The 21,832-nt window shown below is 50.3% G+C and overlaps 1 protein-coding gene across 3 annotated transcripts in view; it reads left to right on the forward strand.

Annotated features, from left to right (window-relative positions):
- Nucleotides 1–470: 470 nt before the first annotated feature.
- The window catches only part of CLPTM1 (CLPTM1 regulator of GABA type A receptor forward trafficking), a 40,559-nt gene continuing 19,197 nt past the window's right edge, over nt 471–21,832 (forward strand). Inside the window, exons 1-3 of one of the 3 annotated variants that reach the window (XM_058428669.1) lie at nt 471–488; nt 8,701–8,813; nt 20,245–20,368. In XM_058428669.1, coding sequence (XP_058284652.1) covers nt 486–488; nt 8,701–8,813; nt 20,245–20,368 — 240 coding nt within the window. In that variant the 5' untranslated portion in view covers nt 471–485. Of the gene's footprint in view, nt 489–1,633; nt 1,843–1,996; nt 2,085–8,700; nt 8,814–20,244; nt 20,369–21,832 lie in introns of those variants that run through there. The other 2 variants (XM_032176443.2, XM_032176444.2) reach the window with 2 other exon arrangements.

The raw sequence follows: 21,832 nt of genomic DNA on the forward strand, positions 1-21,832 counted from the left end.
TGGAGTTACAGGTGTCCGTCACCACGCCCGGCTGATTTTTGTATTTTTAGTAGAGACGGGGTTTCACAATGTTGGCCAGGCTGGTCTCGAACTCCCGACCTCAGGTGATCCGCCTGCCTTGGCCTCCCAAAGTGCTGGGATTACAGGCGTGAGCCACTGCGCCTGGCTGAGGAATGAAGTTTTCTAAGGTTCCTTCTTGCCCTGTGTTAGCCCTCAGAGAGGTAAGTCACTCACCTTCTGCACTTAGCCTCATCCCCAGGGCAGTGCTGGAGATACAGCACTGACCACAACAGTCCCGGGTCAGCCTGCCCATTTGGGGAGACACACCCATCCCTGACAGTGACGACACAAAGTGAGCAGGGGTGGGGTGGAGGAGCTGAGGGGGCAAGGGAGGATGGGAAAAGGGCTCAGAGAGAGCTTCCTAGAGCGAGAGCTACTATTGCAGAGCTGAGACCTAGAGGAAAGTGGAGGAAACCGGTAATAAAATGGTAATTAAATATTTAGAATATCCCAATGCAAAGCTTACTCTCTTTCCAGGTAATATATAAAGTTCATAATCACAGCGCCCCGAATATTGACCACTTAAGTATGAGGCCCAGGGCTTGATGTTTTCCATTCGCGATCTAACTACGTCTTCCCAATAACAGAGGGGCAAAACGGGAAGACGAACAACGAGTACGATTATATCCCTGGTTTATAAAAGGGGAGAAAGTGAGGCTCAGAGATGTCGCTTGTCACCAGCCTGGCCAACACGGTGAAACTCCGTCTCTACTTACAAAAAAAAAAAAAATTGGGAGGCCGAGGCAGGAGAATTGCTTGAATCCGGGAGGCAGAGGTTGCAGTGAGCCGAGATCGCGCCACTGCACTCCAGCCTGGGTGACAGAGCGAGACTCTGTCTCTCACATTCTGACAATAAAAAAAAAAACTAGCCAGGAGTGGTGGCGTGCTCCTGTAATCCCAGCTACTCGGGAGGCCGAGGTTGCAGTGAGCCGAGATCGCGGCATTGCACTCTAGCCTGGGGGACAGAGTGAGGCTCCGTCTAAAAAAGAAAAAAAGAAAGAGAGACGTCACTTGTTCAGGATATCTTATCCTGTCAGTACCACCACAAGAGTTAGAACCCTGGCCAGACCTCCACCCAATTTCACGGGTGAAGGGTTAACAGCCTCTGAGAGTCTTGTCCTCTCTGGGCCTCCGTAACACCCTTTCCAAACTAGGGGTCTCTCAGCACATGTCCGAGTTTAGAGCTGTACGAAGACATAGAGCTAATTAAAAATTGTGGAATTCTCAGTGCCCGTGAAGCCTAGTCCACGGATGCGAGGGTTCGACCACTAAGGGAACGCGCATGCGTGCTAGGCAGGGCTGTCCGAAGGCTTGGGGGTGTATCATAGGGTCTCATCGGAGGTGTGTTGGCCATAAGACCCCTGGAATTGGAACTCTAAATACACAGAAAGGATATGAGCTCAGGAGACTTTAACGAAAGAGTTGTCTTAGGAAGAGGGGTCAGAAGACAAGGGTGCTGGGCAAAAGGCTTGTTCTTCCAATCCGAATACGGTGGCCAGAAAGGTTCCTCTGACGAAAGAGGGGCGTGGTTCGAAGCCGTACTGTGGCCGGTAAAGCTCAAGAAACATGGAACCAAAAGGACGCGAAGAATCGGCTGGGAGAAGTGGACAGGATGTCCCGAAAGGCTCATATAAACGAAAAGGCGGGTTAATGTGAAGGGGCGGAAGGGACAGAACTTGCGGGAGGCACATGGTGGCCGAGAAAGTCCTGGAGTTCGGAGTATACAGTGTTTTTATTAGGTGGAAACAAACGGGCTGCGGGAAAGAGGAGTACGGAGGCCAGGTTGGTCCTTTCAGAGCCGGAAGTGGCCTTCCTGAGAGGCGTGGCTGCGGCACTGTTGCCGGATACGGTGGCCCAGCGGGGCTAGGAAAGCGTGAAATCTCGCGCGATTGCGCTGCATCGTCGGGGACGGGGAGGGGCTGGCGGCGGGGGCGGGGACCCGGAGCGGGAAGATGGCGGCGGCGCAGGAGGCGGACGGGGCCCGCAGCGCCGTGGTGGCGGCCGGGGGAGGCAGCTCCGGTCAGGTACGGAGGCCGAGAGGGGACTGAGGGGGTTCTTCCCCAGCCGGGGGGCCTCCCACGGGGCGTGTCCTACCTCTTGTCGCGGAATCCCGTGTACTGGGGGCTCCTTGCCCAGAGGGACCTTGAATACCCGGCCCAGGCAGGGCCGGACCGCCCGGGAGGCCGGACGGTGCCGGGAACGGGGCCCTGTTGCGGGTCGGGTCCCCTGCACGCTTGAGCCGGGCGGCCACCAGGCTCATCGCTCGAGCCGGGGAGACAGTGGCTCGGAGGGGCGCAGGCTTGTACCTTGGCGCGCTGGGTTCTCAACTCCGCGATTCCAGGCTCTGAGGCCGTTCCTAGAGTGGTCTGGCGTTCAGGTCTCTTTGTAGTGCTTGAGGTGTGCGCAGTGATTAATTGGGAGTTTTCTAGCTGTGGGGAAGTGAGGATTAGCAGGGCACGGCGGACAGACCCATTTTACAGACGGGAATCCAAGGAATGGTGAGACTAAGGCGCTTCCAGAAGGTCATCCCGGTTAGGTTGGTAACTTTATGTAGAAGTTACAAGACATTGCTGACACAGGGACTGTTATGGATGTGCTTTTAACGTAAAATAGTTCTATAGGTTAATTAGTCCAGGTGCGGATGACTTCTGACCCATTGCTGTCTTAACACACTGCAGAGCATACCATTTCAGGCAGCTACCGTTCAGGCATTTGGGGAATAGATGGAGATATCAAGGTGCTGTCGACCCACCTACTGGGATGTCACTGACATGTGGGAGGCAGCTCAGGGGAAAGGAGTGCGGGTTGAGAGGGGAGAATGAAGCTGACTCTCTGTATGACCTTGGGCAAGTTCCTTTCCCTCTTTAGGCCTTTATTTCTCCCGTGTTAAATGCAGAGGTTGGACAGGAGGGCCAGCCATATCCCTGCTGTCAGGGGACGAGGAGAGGAGACTGACATGTAAACAAACTGTTATAATCCTTGTCTTTTTTTTTTTTTCCTTTTTCTGGAGAACGGGGGTCTCGCTGTATTGCCCAGGCAGGTCTCGAACTCCTGGGCTCAAGCTGTCCTCCCGCCTCTTGCCTCCCTGAGAGCTAGGATTACAGGCATGAGCCACCGCGCCCGGCCGGCAAACTTATAATCCTGAATGATTAGGTTGGTGACAAAAGTCTGTGTCAGGGACTGGGGGATCCCAGAGAAAGAGCAAGTAGTATCACCTGGGGAGGACACCTGGATGAAATTTGTGTGATAGAGCCCACTCTATCTGCTCTGAATCTTTTCAGCATTTTCAACCAGGGCCTGGCCTCAGGGACAGCTCAGGAAATGTTTGTTGAGTTAGTGCTGGAATGAAGGCTCAGTTCCTGTCTTCAAGGGTTTCCCAGTCTTGCTGAAAGGAGGTCGTTTCCCCTCTGGGTTTCTTTTGATTATTGGATCGATGGTGGCTTGAGAGACCAGGGCCCAGGTTGTTCTGATTGCCCTGAGCTTCCAGATGGCACTCTGATCTTCTCTTGTACCAACTCTGCTTAAAGACTATCAAGACTTACCCCGTTGCCTTTAGGACAAAGTACAAATTCTTTAATAAATCACAGCCTTGCACGATCCGACTCTTTTCTTCAGACTAGACTAGGATTTCTCGAGCTCGGCACTATCAACATTTTGAATTGGACAATGCTTTGTTTGGGGGGCTGCCCTGTGCATTTTAGGATGTTTAGCAGCATCCCTGGCCTCTACGCACTAGATGTCAGTAGCATCCACGCCCCTCCCCAGTCGTGACAACCATATATGTCTCCAGACATTGCCAAATATTCCAAGAGCAGGGGGGCAAAGTCAGCCCTGCGTGTGAACCACTGCGCTAAAGGGGATCCGCTGCTCTGAACCTGTTTTATTTCTAAACCTCTTGTATTGCCTCTCAGTCTCTTTCCTCATAGTCTATGCACAGGTCTCTCCCCTCTTTAACTAGTTGATGTGTATTAGTCCTACAGATTTCATATGTCCCCTCCTGCAGAAAGCCCTCTTTGACTGGCTGTCCTGTCCCAGTCCTGCCCTACTGGGTTTCACTGTCTGGGGACTGGGAACCCCAGGAGGGCAGAGCCAGGACTGCCTTGATCACCACTGCTTCCTTAGCACCACTCAGCTCAGGGCCAGGCACAGAGGAGGTACTCAGTGTTTGTGGAATGAGTGGATCCTGAAACAGAGGCTGGGCTGAGGTGGAATTCCCTGATGCCCATAGTGGATCCAGGTAATCAGTGAAGACATGCCGCAAAACCTAACTTCCTCCTGCTCTTGCCTAGCCCTGGTGGTCTCAGCTACTTCTTGGACCCTTAGCAGATGTTGCTGGGGATTGTGTGTGTGTGGACGTGCAGATCCAAGAGCAGGAACTGTGTCTTAGTCACTGATGTGTCCACAGCCACTGCCACCCTTCTCCCATGCCCAGGGCCTAGTGCACAGTGGGCAGACCCTCGGCCCAGTCTGCTGCTTTAGCCAGCCTGCTCCTATAGCCAGGAACTCAGAACCCACAGCTTTGCCATTCATTCCTTCAGTGAATGTGAATTGAGTCTAGTACATGTTAGGCCTTGTGCTGATGCTGGAGATACAGCTGTGAACAAAATAGGTGCTGCCCTCTTGAAGGCCCTTACCCTTATGTTCTAGTTGGAGCTGAATTTATAGGGGAAGCACAGACAGGGACACACAGTGAACGAGATAAGAAAAACAGCAGTTCAGATGGCTCTGCGTACCATGGACAGAAATAAAGCTGGGATGGGGATAGGAAGTGAGGGGTGGCTAGAAGAGTTGCAATTAAATAGGGTAGTCTAGGAAGGCCTCTCTGAGGAGGTGACGCTTGAACAAGACCTGAGGGAAGTGAGAGAGGGAGTCCCAAAGATACACGAGGGAAAAGCTTTTCAGGCAAAGGAACAGCCAGTGCGAAGGCCCTGAAGTGGGAGGTGCCTGGTGTGATGAAGGAAGGGCGAGGAGGCTGGAGCGGGTGAGGGGAGAGGGGTGGCTGGGGACAGATGCAGATTATGCCAAGCTTTGGAGGCCATAGGGAGGACTTGGCCTTTACTCTGAGGGAAATAGGAGCTGAAAAGAGTGACTCTTTTTTTTTTTTTTTTTTTTTTCTGAAACGGAGTCTCGCTTTCTCACCACAATCTTGGCTCACTGCAACCTCCGTCTCCTGGGTTCAGGCAATTCTCCTACCTCAGCCTCTCAAGTAGCTGGGATTACAAGCACCTGCCACCACACCCAGCTAATTTTTGTATTTTTAGTAGAGACAGGGTTTCACCAGGTTGGCCAGGGTGGTCTTGAACTCCTGACCTCAGGCGATCTGCCCACCTCGGCCTCCGAAAGTGCTGGGATTTCAGGCGTGAGCCACGACGCCCAGCCTTGTAGTATAATTTAGATGGTATAACGTTCACCTGTTGTCAGGATAGAGTTCATTGGCTCCTGGTCCATATGTAGTTGTGTGGTGCAGCCATCACCACAGTCTGGTCTGAGAAAGCTTCTGTCCCCTCCAAAAGTTCCCTTTTGCAGTCTCCGCTGCTCCCAGCCCTAGGCAGCCACAGAGGTGCTATCTCTGTAATTTTCTAAAAATTTCTTAAACAAGGATCTAAACAACATCCAGTCTTTTGTGTCCAGCTTCTTTCATTGGGCATAATGGGTTTGAGGTTCATGTTGTTACGTAGATCTGCAGTTGTTCCTTTTTATTTTATTTTTTACAACCTAGGATCAGGGAAATTTGGCCTTTGGGAAATCCTAAAGTACATAGTTTCAGTTGTTCCTTTTCACTGCTGAGTAGTAGTCCGCAGACTTGACACAGTTTATTCTTTCAGTCCTTGAAGGATATCTGGATTGTTTGTAGTTTTTGTCTATTGCCAATAATGCTGCTATGAACATTCATGTACAAGCTTTTCTGTGGGCGTATTTTTTTTTTTTTTTTTTTTTGTCTAAGTAAGAGAGACAGGGTCTCCCTGTGTTGCCCAGGCTGGTCTCGAACTCCTGGGCTCAAGGGATCCTCCTGCCTTGGCCTTCCAAAGTGCTAGGATTATAGGCATTAGCCACCACACCCAGCCACTGTTTGTTTTTGAGACAGAGTCATGCTCTGTCGCCTAGGCTGGAGTACAGTGGTGTGATCCTGGTTCGCTGTAGCCTCATTCTCCAAGGCTCAATTGATGCTCCCATCTCAGCCTCCGGAGTAGCTGGGACCACAGGCATGCACCACCACACTTGGCTAATTTTTGTATTTTTTATAGAGATGGGGTCTTGCTGTGTTGCCCAGGCTGGTCTTGAACTCCTGGGCTCAAGCAGTCTTCCTGCCTTGGCCTCCTGAAGTTCTGGGATTATAGGCCACTGCGCCCAGTCTGGCTGCATGTTTTCTGCCTCCTGGGTAGCCATTCAGGATGAGTTTGCTGGATTGTGTAGTAGGTGCACATATGACTTGTTCAATAACTGCCGTATTTTCCGAAGTAGCTGTACTTTTACTTTCCCCCCTAGCAGTGTATGAGGGTTCCTGTTTTTCCACATCCCTGCCAGCACTTGTGATTGTCTGTCTTTCTGCTGATAGCCATCCTAATAGGTGTGAAGTGACATCTCATTGTGGTTTTAACTTGCCTTTCCGTGGGAAGGTTCCCAGCCAGATTGCCCATCACTAACGGGTAAGAGGCGAGACCTGGGAGTCAGCCAGATGTAGCTTCAAATCCTGGCCTGGCATCAAGTGTCCTTTCTTGACCCCGAATCAGCTCAGACCCATTGAAACCCATACTGGGGCCCACAAATTTACCAATAGATAGGCTGGCCTTGAAGAGGGGGCCTTGTGCCTGTCTGATTTTGCTTCCCCAGCCGACCCCCGCCCCATAGATCTCCTCATCAGAATGTGGCTTCCTCTGTCTCAGCCCAAGGGTCTCACCCAGATGACCCAGACGTCAAAGGGAGCTCCTCAGGGAGGCCTCTGACCACCCACTCCACAGTGGATCCCTGTTCCCAACTCAGTTGCTGTCACTTCCCCCGGCTTGTTTTCCATGTTTTAATTATCCTGTTTACCATTCTAGTGTGTTTCCTTCTAGATCCCCAGCTCTGGGCAAGCAGGGCCCAAATTTCTGTCTCAAATGTTCCAGTATTTTCACAACCTGGTCTACAGGTCAGAGAGGTGAAGTGATGTGCCCAAGGTGTCACAGCCAAGAACGGTGGGACCAGGACTATAGCTGAGGTCCGTTTGACCCTGGAGCCCCTCCAATGGTGTCCTATGCTTTGGGAGATTACAGGAAAGAGCTCTTGCTGATGAAAGGGACAGGAGGTGACAAGTGACACATTTAACAAATGTGGCCCCTCTAACCATGCTCCTGGGACATTTGCTATCTGATGGGTAAGGTGAATGGAGAAAACATTGCAGAGGAGCGGACTAGGGGCTGTGGAGGGGAGGGCCAGACACTGGAGCCTCAGAGGGAAGTGGGTTTGGGCGACCTGAGCGTCCAGGGCGAGCCCTTCAGGCAGCAGTGGCTACACAGGTGTTTATCACACCCCTGCTCTGTGCCACTGGTGCTCTTGAGCTAACCGTGACCGTGACAGCCCTGGTCCTGCCTCTTGAAGGCTGATAGCTGAGGGGACAGCTGGGAGGAGGGGCGAATGAGAACAGGACTGCATGAAGGGTGAGCAGAACATCCCCTTCCAAACCCGGCATTCAGAGAGTCTCTGATTGTGACCTTCTGTGTCTGAGTGAAGAGCCCTCCTCTGGGAAGCCGTGCCTGGCTCCCTTGCCTGCCCCCCTTCCCTTCTGTCATTCTGCTTCTGCGGTCCTTCCTGAGTGACCAGACATGTGGCTTCGCCTCTCTGAGCCTCCCTTTGCTCAGCAGCCGGATGGAGCTGGTCATAGTTTTGGCTTCAGGATGAGTGTGCTGTGTGCCGTCACAGACATGTCTTGTGACCGTGGCTTATGGTAGCGGCTGATAGTCTGGTTGTGTTTTTCTGTGTCTGTCTCACTTGCTGGACCAGGGGCCCTTGGAGGGCGGGATTGGGCACAGAGGGGGCCTCAGGAATGGTTTGCCCAGGGAAGGTTCTTTCAGCTAAGCCCCAGCCTTGAAGAATCTGGCACCTGCCATAAGACTCCTGTTGTTGTCGCCAGTAGCCACCTCCTTGCATCCTGGCTCCAGCCCCAAGGAACAGTGGACAATCATCAGAATCAGACTGTGCCTCTAATCTTCTGTTTCTGCACCTGCTGCTTCTCTCACTTCCTCCTTTGTGCCACCAACTTGCTGTGTTTTAGGTCTCAGCTCCAGTGCCCCCTTCTCCAGGAAGTTGCCCCGACCCCTAGGCTGGACCAGGTGCCTCTCGGGGCTCCTGCATTCCAGCCCCATTCTGGACAGTCACTGTCTAGAGATGAATCTGTCTCCCGCACCCGGCTGTTGAACCCCAGGAGGACAGCAAAAGACTCTTCAGGTCACCACTGTCTCTAGGTCACTGAGGTGCTCTGTGAGTGTTTTCCTCCTAAAAGAAGAGGACTGCATCTTCCCAGGTGTTCTCACTGATTCATTCTCCAGTTATTGATAAGCACCCACTCTTTGCCCAGCCTGTGCCTGGCCTTCGTGCGTGATGGTGTCTAAGACAGCCCTCGTGTCTATTCTCCCTCCTTACCCTGGCCTCTGTCCCCCACAGGTGACCAGCAATGGCAGCATCGGGAGGGACCCACCAGCGGAGACCCAGCCTCAGAACCCACCGGCCCAGCCGGCACCCAATGCCTGGCAGGTCATCAAAGGTGTGCTGTTTAGGTGAGCAGATGGGACTTGGGTTTGTTCACCGAAAACATTCAAATAAAAATAAGGAAGAAAGAAAAAATCAGCTGATCAGCTGAGGATGGTGATCATTACTATATGGTAGAGATGCTTTTTTTTGATGATGGAATTTTTCTAAACTTTTTATCTGGTGAAAACACTGAAGGCCGGGCGCGGTGGCTCACCCTTGCACTCCACTTTGGGAGGCCGAAAAAAACACTGAAGTAGGGAGTCTCCCTGAACCTGTTCTGGTTTGGGGGTGCTACCTGATTTGTAAAAAAATAAAAACACAAAAAATACTGAAGTAGTTTGCTAGGGCCCTTAGAACAAGTAATATAGACAGAGTAGCTTAAACAACTAAAATATGGAAATTCATTGTCTTACAATTCTGAAGACTGGAAGTCCAGGATCCAGCTGTGGGCAGGGGCAGTTTCTTCTGTGGCTTCTCTCCTGGGCTTGCAGAAGGCCGTCTTCTCCCTGTGTCTTCATGTGGTCTTTCCTCTGTGTGTGTCTGTGTCCTAAGCTCCTCTTATGGGGACACTAGTCATACTGGCTTAGTACCCACCATAATGACCTCACTGAACCTTACTTTTTTACAAACCCTATCTGGGCCGGCCACAATGACTCACCCTCATAATCCCAGCATTTTGGGAGGCCAGGTTGGAAGGATCGCTTGAGCCCAGGAGTTTGAGACCAGCCTGGGCAACATAGTAAGACCCTGTCTCTACTAAAAATAAAAAAATCTGGTTGGGCACAGTGGCTCACGCCTGTAATTCCAGCACTTTGGGAGGCCGAGGCGGGTGGATCACGAGGTCAAGAGATCAAGACCATCCTGGCCAACATAGTGACACCCCATCTTTACTAAAAATACAAAAATTCCGGAGGCCGAGGCAGGAGAATGGCGTGAACCCCGGAGGCGGAGCTTGCAGTGAGCTGAGATCGCGCCACTGCATTCCAGCCTGGGCAACAGAGAAAGACTCCATCTCAAAAAAAATAAAAAACCAAAAAAAATACAAAAATTAGCTGAGCGTGGTGGCACGTGCCTGTAGTCCCAGCTACTCAGGAGGCTGAGGGCAGGAGAATCGTTTGAACCCGGGAGGCAGAGGTTGCGGTGAGCCGAGATTGTGCCACGGCATTCCAGTCTGGGGACAGAGTGAGACTCCATCTCAAAAAAAAAAAAAAAAAAAGGCCGGGCGCGGTGGCTCACGCCTGTAATCCCAGCACTTTGGGAGGCCGAGGTGGGCGGATCACCTGAGGTCGGGAGTTCAAGACCAGCCTGACCAATATGGAGAAACCCCGTCTCTACTAAAAATACAAAATTAGCCAGGCATGGTGGTACATGCCTGTAATCCCAGCTACTTGGGAGGCTGAGGCAGGAGAAGCGCTTGAACCTGGGAGGCGGAGGTTGCGGTGAGCCAAGATAGTGCCATTGCACTCCAGCCTGGGCAACAAGAGTGAATTCCGTCTCAAAAAAAAAAAAAAAAAAAAAAAAAAAAAAAAAAAGCCAGGTATGGTGACACGTACCTGTAGTCTCAGCTACTCAAGAGGCTGAGGTAGGAGGATCACTTGAGCCTTGGAAATTTTCTTATTTTTATTTTAGTTTATTTATTTATTTATTTTTGAGACAGTCTCCCTCTGTCGCCCAGGCTGGAGTGCAGTAGCGCAATCTCGGCTCACTGCAGTCTCTGCCTCCTGGGTTCAAGTGATTCTTCTGCCTCAGCCACCTGAGTAGCTGGGACTACAGGCACCCGCCACCACGCCTGGCTAATTTTTGTATTTTTAGTAGAGATGGGGTTTTGCTGTGTTGGCCAGGCTGGTCTTGAACTCCTGACCTGAGGTGATCCACCCGCCTCAGCATCCTAAAGTCCTGGGATTACAGGCGTGAGCCACCACACTTGGCCCATTTTAACTATTTTTAAATATGTTGTCCTGTGGCATTAAGTACATCTCCACTGTTGTGCCCCCATCACCATTATCCATCCCAAGAATTTCCTCTTCCCAAACTGAAATTCCACACCCATCAGACACCAGCTCCCCATTTCTTCCTCCTTGCAACACCTGGCAGCCACTTTTCTATTTCCTGTCTCTCTTTCACTACTCTAGTTAGCTCCTGTATGTGGAATCAGATAGCATTTGTCCTTCTGTGACTGCCTGGTGGTGACCCTTTTACCTGTGGGTTCACATGCTATTCCTGGGCAGTGGGACCCCAGGGCCTGTTTTTTCAAAGCCTAGCTTCTGTTTGAGGCCCTGGGGAGATGCTGGGTGGTAGCGGGGGAATATGCTTGGCACTGTGTTCTATCCTTCCTGCCTAGACCTGGTGACAGTCACTTTCTTTGCTCTGAGCCTTTGTTTACTCCTCTGCAAAACAGATACTCCTTTTATTATTTTTTTCTTTTTGGAGATGTATTTTAGCAAAATAAGAGACCACACCATACAATTAGGCAATCAGCTCCCCTACTTATGAGATAGAAGGAATTGCACAGCAGAGATGTTTAAAACAATCATGCTGCCAGGTGCGGTGGCTCACGCCTGTAATGCCAGCACTTTGGGAGACCAAGGCAGGTGGATCATGAGGTCAAGAGATCGAGACCATGCTGGCCAACATGGTGAAACTCCATCTCTACTAAAACTACAAAAATTAGCTGGGTGTGGTGGCACACGCCTGTAGTCCCAGCTACTCGGGAGGCTGAGGCAGGAGAATTGCTTGAACCTGGGAGGTGGAGGTTGCAGTGAGCCAAGATCGTGCCACTGCACTCAAGCCTGATGACAGAGCGAGACTCAGTCTCAAAAAAAAAATAAAAAATAAAACTAAAACAATCATGGCTGGGCGCGGTGGCTCACACCTGTAATCCCAGCACTTTGGGAGGCCAAGGCGGGTGGATCACGAGGTCAGGAGATCGAGACCATCCTGGCTAACACAGTGAAACCCCGTCTCTACTGAAAATACAAAAAAATTAGCCAGATGTGGTGGCGGACGCCTGTAGTCCCAGCTACTTGGGAGGCTGAGGCAAGAGAATGACGTGAACCCAGGAGGCAGAGCTTACAGTGAGCCCAGGTCATGCCACTGCACTCCAGCCCAGGCAACAGAGCGAGACTCCGTCTCAAAAAATAAAAATAAAAATCATTCCCTTGGCTAGAATGTCTTCACATGGCCACGGCCAGCTGCACGGGAGGCTGGGAAATGTGGTCTTTAATCTGGGAAATTGAGCACCCTGCTGGAAAGCAGGGCTTCTATTACTGAGGAAGAAGAGGAGAGTGGTTATGGGGGGCAGCTACTTATCTCTTCCATAAAATCTTATTACTGGTTTCCCTTAACTTATAAATAATGAGTGTTTGTTTTACAAAATTAAGTAGTTCAAACAATACAGAAAAGTGAAAAGAAAAAGCTAATGAAAAAGTGTAACGTGGGCCGGGCGCGGTGGCTCACGCCTGTAATCCCAGCACTTTGGGAGGCCGAGGCGGGCGGATCACGAGATTAGGAGATCGAGACCATCCTGGCTAACACGGTGAAACCCCGTCTCTACTAAAAATATGAAAAATTAGCCGGGCGTGGTGGCAGGCACCTATAGTCCCAGCTACTCCGGAGGCTGAGGCAGGAGAATGGCAGGAACCCGGGAGGTGGAGCTTGCAGTGAGCTGAGATCGCCGCCACTGCACTCCAGCCTGGGTGACAGAGTGAGACACCGACTCAAAAAAAAAAAAAAGAAAAGAAAAAGTGTAATGTATTGGTGGCCATCCCATAAACACACACTTTTGTAATTGGCCCTAAATGGGATTATATATAGATGCTCACAGATAGAGTTGTTTAAAATAGAGAACAGCTAGGAGGCGAGGGCCAGGTAGTGTCAGATAGCGTGTAAGAGCACAGCCCTGCTGACATCTCAGCCCTGCCACCTCTGAGCTCTGTGGCCTGGTCAGGTGATCACCCTTCTTGAGCCTCATTTTCCACTTCACAGACAGGAATCTTGACAGTTAGCTCAGGGTGCATCAAAATGATTCCAAGAGAATTCATGTCAACTGAGGGGTGCAGGACCTGGCACACACTCAGACGACGTTGGCCATGATTCCTTTTGTTGTTCAACATGAAAAAAAAAAAAAAAGCCTGAGCAACACAGTAAGACCCCCATCTCTCTCTCTCTCTCTCTCTCTCTCTCTTTTTTTTTTTTTTGGGAGATGGAATCTTGCTCTGTCGCCCAGGCTGGAGTGCAGTGGCGTGATCTTGGCTCACTGCAAGCTCTACCTCTAGGGTTCACACCATTCTCCTGCCTCAGCCTCCCGAGTAGCTGGGACTACAGGCATGTGCCACCACGCCTGGCTGATTTTTTGTATTTTTTGTAGAGACGGGGTTTCACCATGTTAGCCAGGATGGTCTCGATCGCCTGACCTCGTGATCCACCCACCTCGGGCTCCCAAAGTGCTGGGATTACAGGCGTGAGCCACCGCGCCCATCCCGACCCCATCTCTTTAAAAAACTAAAAAATTAGCTGGGTGTGATGGCTATTAGCCTCCCAGCTATTAGGGAGGCCGAAGAAGGAGGATCACTTGAGCCCAGGAGGTCAAGGCTGCAATGGGCCATGATCATACTACTGCACTCCAGCCTGGGCAACAGAGTGAGACTGTGTCTCAAACAAACAAAAACCTTAGGAAATACATAGTGAAACAGCCAAAAAAAAAAAAAAAAAGCTCACGAGGCCGGTTTACACCTCAGTGGCTTACGCCTGTAATCCCAGCACTTTGGGAGGCCAAGGTGGGTGGATCACCTGAGGTTGGGAGTTCCAGACCAGCCTGACCAACATGGAGAAACCCCATCTCTGCTAAAAATACCAAATTAGCCGGGCGTGGTGGCTCATGCCTGTAATCCCAACTACTCAGGAGGCTGAGGCAGGAGAATCGCTTGAACCCGGGAGGCGGAGGTTGCAGTGAGCCGAGATTATGCCATTGTACTCCAGCCTGGGCAACAAGAGTGAAACTCTGTCTCAGAAAAAAAAAAAACAAACAAACAAACTCATGATCCCTGATGTAGTCACTGATCACATTCTAGACTAGAGCAGAACCGCCTGCCTGGTGTCCTCCAAGAGCGTCACACAGGACACTGAGAAACTTCAGGAAAGAAACCTCCCCACTCTGTTAAGTTGCAAAACTGACGTGTGCCTCAAAAATTCCTGCCATGTGCTCTACGCTTCTCAGTCATGCGCCCCTGTCCCTTATCATCTCCACTTCGCCTCCCCTCCCCATGGCCACATAAAGACTTCAGATTTTCTTACATATCACCTTCTTTTTTTTCATGCTGCAAGCAGCTCTGCATGAAAATTATTTTTATCTTTTCCTTCATTTTTACATAAGAGGTAGCCTGTTTTACATACTGTTCTGCTCCCTGATTTTTTTCATTAACTATATCTTCGAAATCTTTCCACGTCAGTGCATAGGGAGCTTCCTTCAGAGAGACATTTTTAATGTAAGTCACACTGTAGGCTAATTTCCTTTCTTAGAACTAGGCAGCATCAAACATCAGTTCAGGTGGGTGCTCGGAGACCATCTTGGCTGCAGTTCTTAAAATGGGATCCAGGGTTTGTTTTCAGGGGCCCATGAACTCCTTGTAGCTTGAAGCTGATTATATGGGAATAGCCTTTCTAGATAGCGGGTGGTGTCTGTGTTTTTGAGCACATGTGGTTACCTGGAGTGGGAGGTGGAGCAGGAACTGGGTATATAAAGGAATGGGGTGGGAGGGAGAGTTTTGATTATATGTCTTTTCATATATATTTAAAAATGTTCTGAACCTGTGAATGTAGAATACCTATTTGGGAGGCCGGGCGCGGTGGCTCAAGCCTGTAATCCCAGCACTTTGGGAGGCCGAGGCGGGCGGATCACGAGGTCAGGAGATCGAGACCATCCTGGCTAACACAGTGAAACCCCGTCTCTACTAAAAATACAAAAAATTAGCCGGGCAAGGTGGCGGGCGCCTGTAGTCCCAGCTACGCGGGAGGCTGAGGCAGGAGAATCGCGTGAACCCCGGGGGGGCGGAGCCTGCAGTGAGCCGAGATCGCGCCACTGCACGCCAGCCTGGGTGAAAGAGCGAGACTCCGTCTCAAAAAAAAAAATAAAAAAAATAAAAAAATAAAAAATACCTATTTGGGTGGGAGAAAGGATTTAATGTCTGTTTTCTTTGCTTGCTCAAGTACATCAGGAAGCATTAGAAAGGTCCAGTCTCCTGCAGGCCTGGGTGCATGGATGAGGGGCTGTGGCCATGAGCCCTCTGAGAGGGTCCACAGAACTGTGGGCGTGTGGATACACACAGATGTTCTTCAGGGGACTGGGGATCTGGAATCCAAAAAGGCCTGGCCTTGTTTTATACATGGGGACCTAGAAGCCTAGAGGGGTTAGGATCCCCACAAGCCACACACTAAGCCAGGGGCAGAGCTGCCTGGGGGCCTCACTGCTTCTACACTCTCCACTGGTGTGTTTACTAAAATGAGAACCTCTGCTGGAGGCATCAGTATCCCCAGAGATTGCCAGGTCCAGACCTTCCCCAGCCGTGCATATCAGGGACTTCGTGGGGAGGTAGCAGATGGCTCAGCTGGACCGTGGCCCCTGAGACCCTGGACCCCAGGGCCTTGTGGCTTCTACAGGCAGAGGCAAGTTCCTGTGCCTGATCTTGCCCCTGATCAGGGCTCAGCAGGGAGGCACCCCACTCACACTAGAATTCACCCATAGTGTTTTTCTGCTCCAGAGTTTTTTGTATGCCTTTTTCCTATGATTAAAATAACAGTAATAGCTAACACTTCTCAATCACTTATTGGGTATGCACCAGGCTCCATTCTGAGGTACGTGTGTGTGTGTGTCAGATACATATACACACCATATAAAACATATATATATAATGCGTTTAATGCTTATAAACTACCCTATGAGAGTAGTAGGCACTGTTATTATCCCCATTTCAACCATTGAAGTTGACCACTGAGGTCACAGTAAGTAGCAGACCTGGACTTCAGATGAAGATATTGTAGTTTAGATGCTGGGTTCGTAACCTCTTCTGTTATGTGGTTATCATACCTGTAATTAATAAGTACTTGAATCATTTAATCACATGGCTGCATGCAGCTGAGAAACCTCCATTAACACAGTACAGGTTCATTTCTCTCTGATATACCAGTCTGGATGGAGGCAGACTAGGATTCTGCAGTCTTCAGTGACCCAGACTCCTTCTTACTGTTTGTTCTACCATTGCTAGGTTTTTCCCTTTATCCTCATAGCCCAAGACAGCTGCTGAAGATCCAGCCATCACATCCACACTCCAGGCAACAGGAGAGAAGAATAAATCAAGAAGGAATATTTCTTCTCTTTAAGGACACTTTTTTTTTTTTTTTTTTTTTTTTGAGATGGAGTCTTACTCTGTTACCCAGACTGGAGTCCAATGGCATGATCTCGGCTCACTGCAACCTCCGCCTCCCAAGTTCAAGTGCTTCTTTTGCCTCTGCCTCCCAAGTAGCTGGGATTACAGGTGCCCGCCACCACGCCCGGCTAATTTTTGTATTTTTAGTAGAGATGGGGTTTCACCACGTTGGCCAGGCTGGTCTCAAACTCCTGACCTCAAGTGTTGGCTTCCCAAAGTGCTGGAATTACAGGTGTAAGCCACCACGCCCAGCCTCGTTTTGGTTTTAGTATCTATTGTTGCTGCTGATTCTCGCTCATAATGTCGTTTCCTTTTGTGTCTGGCTTATTTCTGTGTTTGTTCTAGTCGTTATACTTGAAAAGTTATTTATAGGAATTTCAGGGCTAGGATGAGCATATTTTTTTCTACAGAGAGGATTGCCTTTGCTTCTGCCTGGGGACATTACCAAGTCCTAGGTTTCCTTGCACCAGGTTCAGGGCTTGAGCTGCTCTGCGTGACTCCTTATCCCACGAGTGGCCTTCCATACTTGGCCCTGCATACCTGGTGTGCAACTCCTGGGAAGGGGTAGGCCACCCAGTTCCCTCCTCCTTAGGGGTGGAGACTTGTGCCTTGCCGGGTCTTAGTTTCCTGTAGGGTAGGTCTCTGATTACCTCATATGTTGTATGTGCCCTGGGCTAGCATTTCTTTCTTTTTTTTTTTTTTTTTTTTTTTGAGACAGGGTCTTGCTCTGTCGCCCAGGCTGGAGTGCAGTGGCACAATCATTGTTCACTGCAGCCTCCACCTCCTGGGCTCAGCCTCCTGAGTAGCTGGGACTATAGGCATAGTGTGTGCTGCCATGCCTGGCTAATTTTTGTATTTTTTATAGAAACAGTGTGTTGCCCAGGCTGGTCTCAAACTCTTGGGCTCAAGCAATCCAGCTACCTCAGCCTCCCACCGTGCTGGGGTTACAGGTGTGAGCCACCGCGCCCAGCCTAGGCCAGCATTTTTGTCACCCACCAAAACACCTAGCAGATGTCCTCAGACACATGAAGAAGCTTATAGGCCTCCTTTACTTATTTTTTTTTTTTTTTTTTGAGATGGACTTTTTGATCTTGTTGCCCAGGCTGGAGTGCAATGGCACGATCTCGGTTCACTGCAGCCTCCTTCTCCTGGGTTCAAGCGATTCTCCTGCCCCAACCTCCCGAAGAGCTGGGATTACAGGCACCTGCCACCACTCCTGGCTAATTTTTGTATTTTTAGTAGAGACTGGGTTTCACCACGTTGGCCAGGCTGGTCTCGAACTCCTGACCTCAGGTGATCCACCCACCTCAGCCTCCCAAAGTGCTGGGATTACAGGCGTGAGCCACCGCACCCGGCCGATCCTTTACTAGTTTAGGATTTCCACTTTCCCTTCAGTTTTTGCCTGAAGGTTTGGTAACCTACAGTCATGTCCATTCTTCAGAGCTGTCTATTTATATATATATTCATATGTAACCTTCATAAAAATTATATGCATGAGAACAAATATGAGAATATGAGAGCAGCATATATTCTCATTCTATTAATATGTATAATTACAAATAGAAAATATATTGATATTTTCTTTTTTTTTTTTTTTTTGAGACGGAGTCTCACTCTGTCGCCCAGGCTGGAGTGCAGTGGTGCGATCTTGGCTCACTGCAAGCTCCTCCTCCCAGGTTCATGCCATTCTTCTGCCTCAGCCTCCTGAGTAGCTGGGACTACAGGCGCCCGCCACCACGCCTGGCTAATTTTTTGTATTTTTAGTAGAGACGGGTTTTCACTGTGTTAGCCAGGATGGTCTCAATCTCCTGACCTTGTGATCCTCCTGCCTCAGCCTCCCAAAGTGCTGGGATTACAGGTGTGAGCCACCGTGCCCGGCCGATATTTTCTTAGTGTATTACTTTTATCAAGCTTTTCTAGTTTTTTCCAATAAGAGGGTTGGTCTGAATAATTTAGCCCACTGTTTTTGTTTTGTTTTGTTTTGTTTTGTTTTGTTTTTGAGACAGAGTCTCGCTCTGTCACCCAGGCTGTAGTGCAGTGGCACGATCTCGGCTCACTGCAAGCTCTGCCTCCCGGGTTCATACCATTCTCCTGCCTCAGCCTCCCAAGTAGCTGGGACTATAGGTGCCCACCACCACGCCCGGCTAATTTTTTTTTATTTTTAGTAGAGACGGGGTTTCACCGTGCTAGCCAGGATGGTCTCAATCTCCTGACCTCATGATCCACCCGCTTCGGCCTCCCAAAGTGCTGGGATTACAGGCGTGAGCCACCGCGCCCGGCCTAGCCCACTGTTAACTAAAATTGGAACTAACCTATCACTTACTATCTGCTTCTCCAAAAATTCTGCTGAAGTTCAGAAATGTTGCTCTTTCTAAGCTTCTGTGCCTTCAGATCTTTTCCTTTTCTTTTTTAAAAAATTTAATTAATTAATTGATTACTTTTTTTGAGACAAGCTCTCTATCTCCCAGGCTGGAGTGCAGTGGCACAATCACGTCTCACTGCAGCCTTGACCTCCAGGGCTCAAGTGACTCTCTCACCTCAGTCCCCCAAGTTGCTGGGACTACAGGCATGGGCCACCATGCCCAGCTAATTTTTATATTTTTTGTAGAGATGGGATTTCATCATGTTGCCCAGGCTGGTCTCGAACTTTTGAGCTCAAGCAGTCCGCCTGCCTCAGCTTCCCAAAGTGCTGGGATTACAAGCGTGAGCTGCTACACCTGACCCAATTATACGTTTTGTTTGTTTGTTTGTTTGTTTTTGAGATGGAGTCTCACTCTGTTGCAAGGCTGGAGTTCAGTGGCACAATCTCGGCTCACTGCAACCTCCGCCTCCCGGGTTCAAGTGATTCTCCTGCCTCAGCCTCCCGAGTAGCTGGGACTAGAGGCACGCACCACCAGGCCCAGCTAATTTTTGTATTTTCAGTAGAGACAGGGTTTCACCATGTTGGCCATGATGATCTTGATCTCTTGATCTCGTGATTTGCCCACTTCGGCCTCCCGAAGTTACAGGCATGAGCCACTATGCCTGGCCTCTATACTTTTTAAGTCATTTTAAAATGTGTAATAAAATTACTATTGACTAGAGTTGCCCTGTTTTGCTACCAAATATTAGCTCTCATTCATTCTTTTTTTTTTTTTTTTTTTTTTTTTTTGAGACAGAGTCTCGCTCTGAAGTTCTTGTTGGGTCACAGTGGTTTTTTTTGGTTTGGTTTTTTTTTTTTTGAGATGGAGTCTCACTCTGTCGCCCAGGCTGGAGTGCAGTGGTGTGATCTTGGCTCACTGCAACCTCTGCCTCCCAGGTTCACACCATTCTCCTGCCTCAGCCTCCGGAGTAGCTGGGACTACAGGTGCCCGCCACCATGCCCAGCTAATTTTTTTGTAGTAGAGACGAGGTTTCACCATGTTAGCCAGGATGGTCTCAATCTCCTGACTTCGTGATCCGCCTGCCTCGGCCTCCCAAAGTGCTGGGATTACAGGCGTGAGCCACCGCGCCTGGCCTCGTTCATTCTATTTTTTGTAGCCATTAACCATCCCCGGTTCTGTGCTTTTGAAGTGCTAGGATTCCAGATTCTTTCTTTTACAAATTTTATGTTTATTATTATTTTCTTTCTTTTTTCTTTTAATTCACCCATCTACACACTGAAGGGGTTCCAGATTCTTAGTCTCTTCTCGGGGGATCCCAGGGGACTGGATGGCAGGTTTCCCAGTCTGAGGTTTCAAGAGTCAGCCCCTGCAGCCCTGTGGTCACCAGGAACTCCTGGAGGATTTAGAGTTAAGGGTCTGCATGCAGACCAGGGCAGTGCCAGCTCCCCCCCACACACTGGCAAACGGTGGCATCTGGGCTCCCTCCCCAGATGTGGTCTTTAGGGACATCTTATCTTCTTGCCAGCCCTGTGACTAACTTCTCAGGGCCTCCCTGACTTGGTCACTAAACCCAGGTCAGGCGCCAGCATGTGCTAAGTCAGAAGGAAGTCAGGCAGGTCCATGATGGAGAGCCAAGGCTTGGGGACTCACCACCTTGCTGCTTCTCTCCTCAGGATCTTCATCATCTGGGCCATCAGCAGCTGGTTCCGCCGAGGGCCGGCCCCTCAGGACCAGACGGGCCCCGGAGGAGCCCCACGCGTCGCCAGCCGCAACCTGTTCCCCAAAGACACTTTAATGGTAACTGCCGGGTGGTAGGGCAGACTTGGGAGGTGATGGGGCGTGGAGGGGTGGAATGTGGAGGAGTGATGTCAGCAGTCGGGACAGACCAGCTCCTTGCTCACTGGCAGGTCTAGGAAAACAGGTCCAGAGTTGAGGAACTCTGGGCCCATCCCCAGCACGAGACCTCTGTCACCTGGGTCCATCCCCAGCACGTGAAACCTGTGTCACCCAAAAGAAAAAGCAAATTCATTTGGTTAAAATAGGTTAAATCAGGGTCTTTGGATGTTATATTTCAAAAGTATGTTCAGCCTTTCAGTGTTGCAGAGGGAGATGTGCAAGGGAGAGAGTGTAAGAGGTGGGGAGGGCAGGGAGCCAGCAGAGGCTGGCGGGAGGTGGGCCCGGAAGGAGAGGAGACCTGCATTTCCACAGTGGGCTTGGGCACGGGCAGGGCAGGGCTTCGGGAGCCTCCAGAGCAAAAGCATTTAGACCTGTCAGTCTAGGCTTTTCTGAGCAAACATGGCCAATGGGGGCTTGAGAAAGGAGGAAGTTCTTGTTGGGTCACAGTGGTTTTTTTTGGTTTGGTTTTTTTTTTTTGAGATGGAGTCTCACTCTGTCGCCCAGGCTAGAGTGCTGTGGCGTAATCTTAGCTCACTGCAACCTCCACCTCCCGGGCTCCAGTGATCCTCCTGCCTCAGCCTCACGAGTAGCTGGGATTACAGGCATGTGCCACCACGTCCAGCTAATTTTTTGTATTTTTAGTAGAGATAGGGTTTCACCTTTTTGGCCAGGCTGGTCTCAAACTCCTGACCTCAAGTGATCTACCCGCCTTGGCCTCCCAATGTGCTGGGATCACAGGCGTGAGCCACCGTGCCTGGTGTCTCACAGTGCTTTTTTTTTTTTTTTTTTTTTTTTGAGCCGGGGATTTTCTCCTTCTCCCAGGCTGGAGTGCAGTGGCGCAATCTCGGCTCACTGCAAGCTCCGCCTCCCGGGTTCACGCCATTCTCCTGCCTCAGCCTCCAAGTAGCTGGGACTACAGGCGCCCGCCACCACGCCCGGCTATTTTTTTTTGTATTTTTAGTAGAGACGGGGTTTCACCGTGGTCTCGATCTCCTGACCTCGTGATCCGCCCGCCTCGGCCTCCCAAAGTGCTGGGATTACAAGCGTGAGCCACCGCGCCCGGCCTCACAGTGCTTTTGTAGCTCTCGACTGCTGCGTCCATAAGCCTGCGGAGCTCTGACCAGGAAGGCCCAGCAGCCACGAGGGCAGGAGATCATTCAGGGAGCTCCTACCCCTTCCTGCCTCTAAGTTCTAATTGGAAGGCTGGCCAGTCTCCAAGTGTTCTTTGTTCGTTGACTTCACAGTCTCAGACCAGGACAAACATAGTGGTATGAGAAAAGAGAAAATATGTCCTCTCTGCTGCTCTTCCTCTCTCCTCTCCCCTGCCCTCCATAATTAGTGTTCCTCTGAGTGTGCTGACTGCTG

The sequence above is a fragment of the Hylobates moloch genome, unplaced genomic scaffold, assembly GCF_009828535.3.
Source record: "Hylobates moloch isolate HMO894 unplaced genomic scaffold, HMol_V3 SCAFFOLD_15, whole genome shotgun sequence".
NCBI lineage: Eukaryota > Metazoa > Chordata > Mammalia > Primates > Hylobatidae > Hylobates > Hylobates moloch.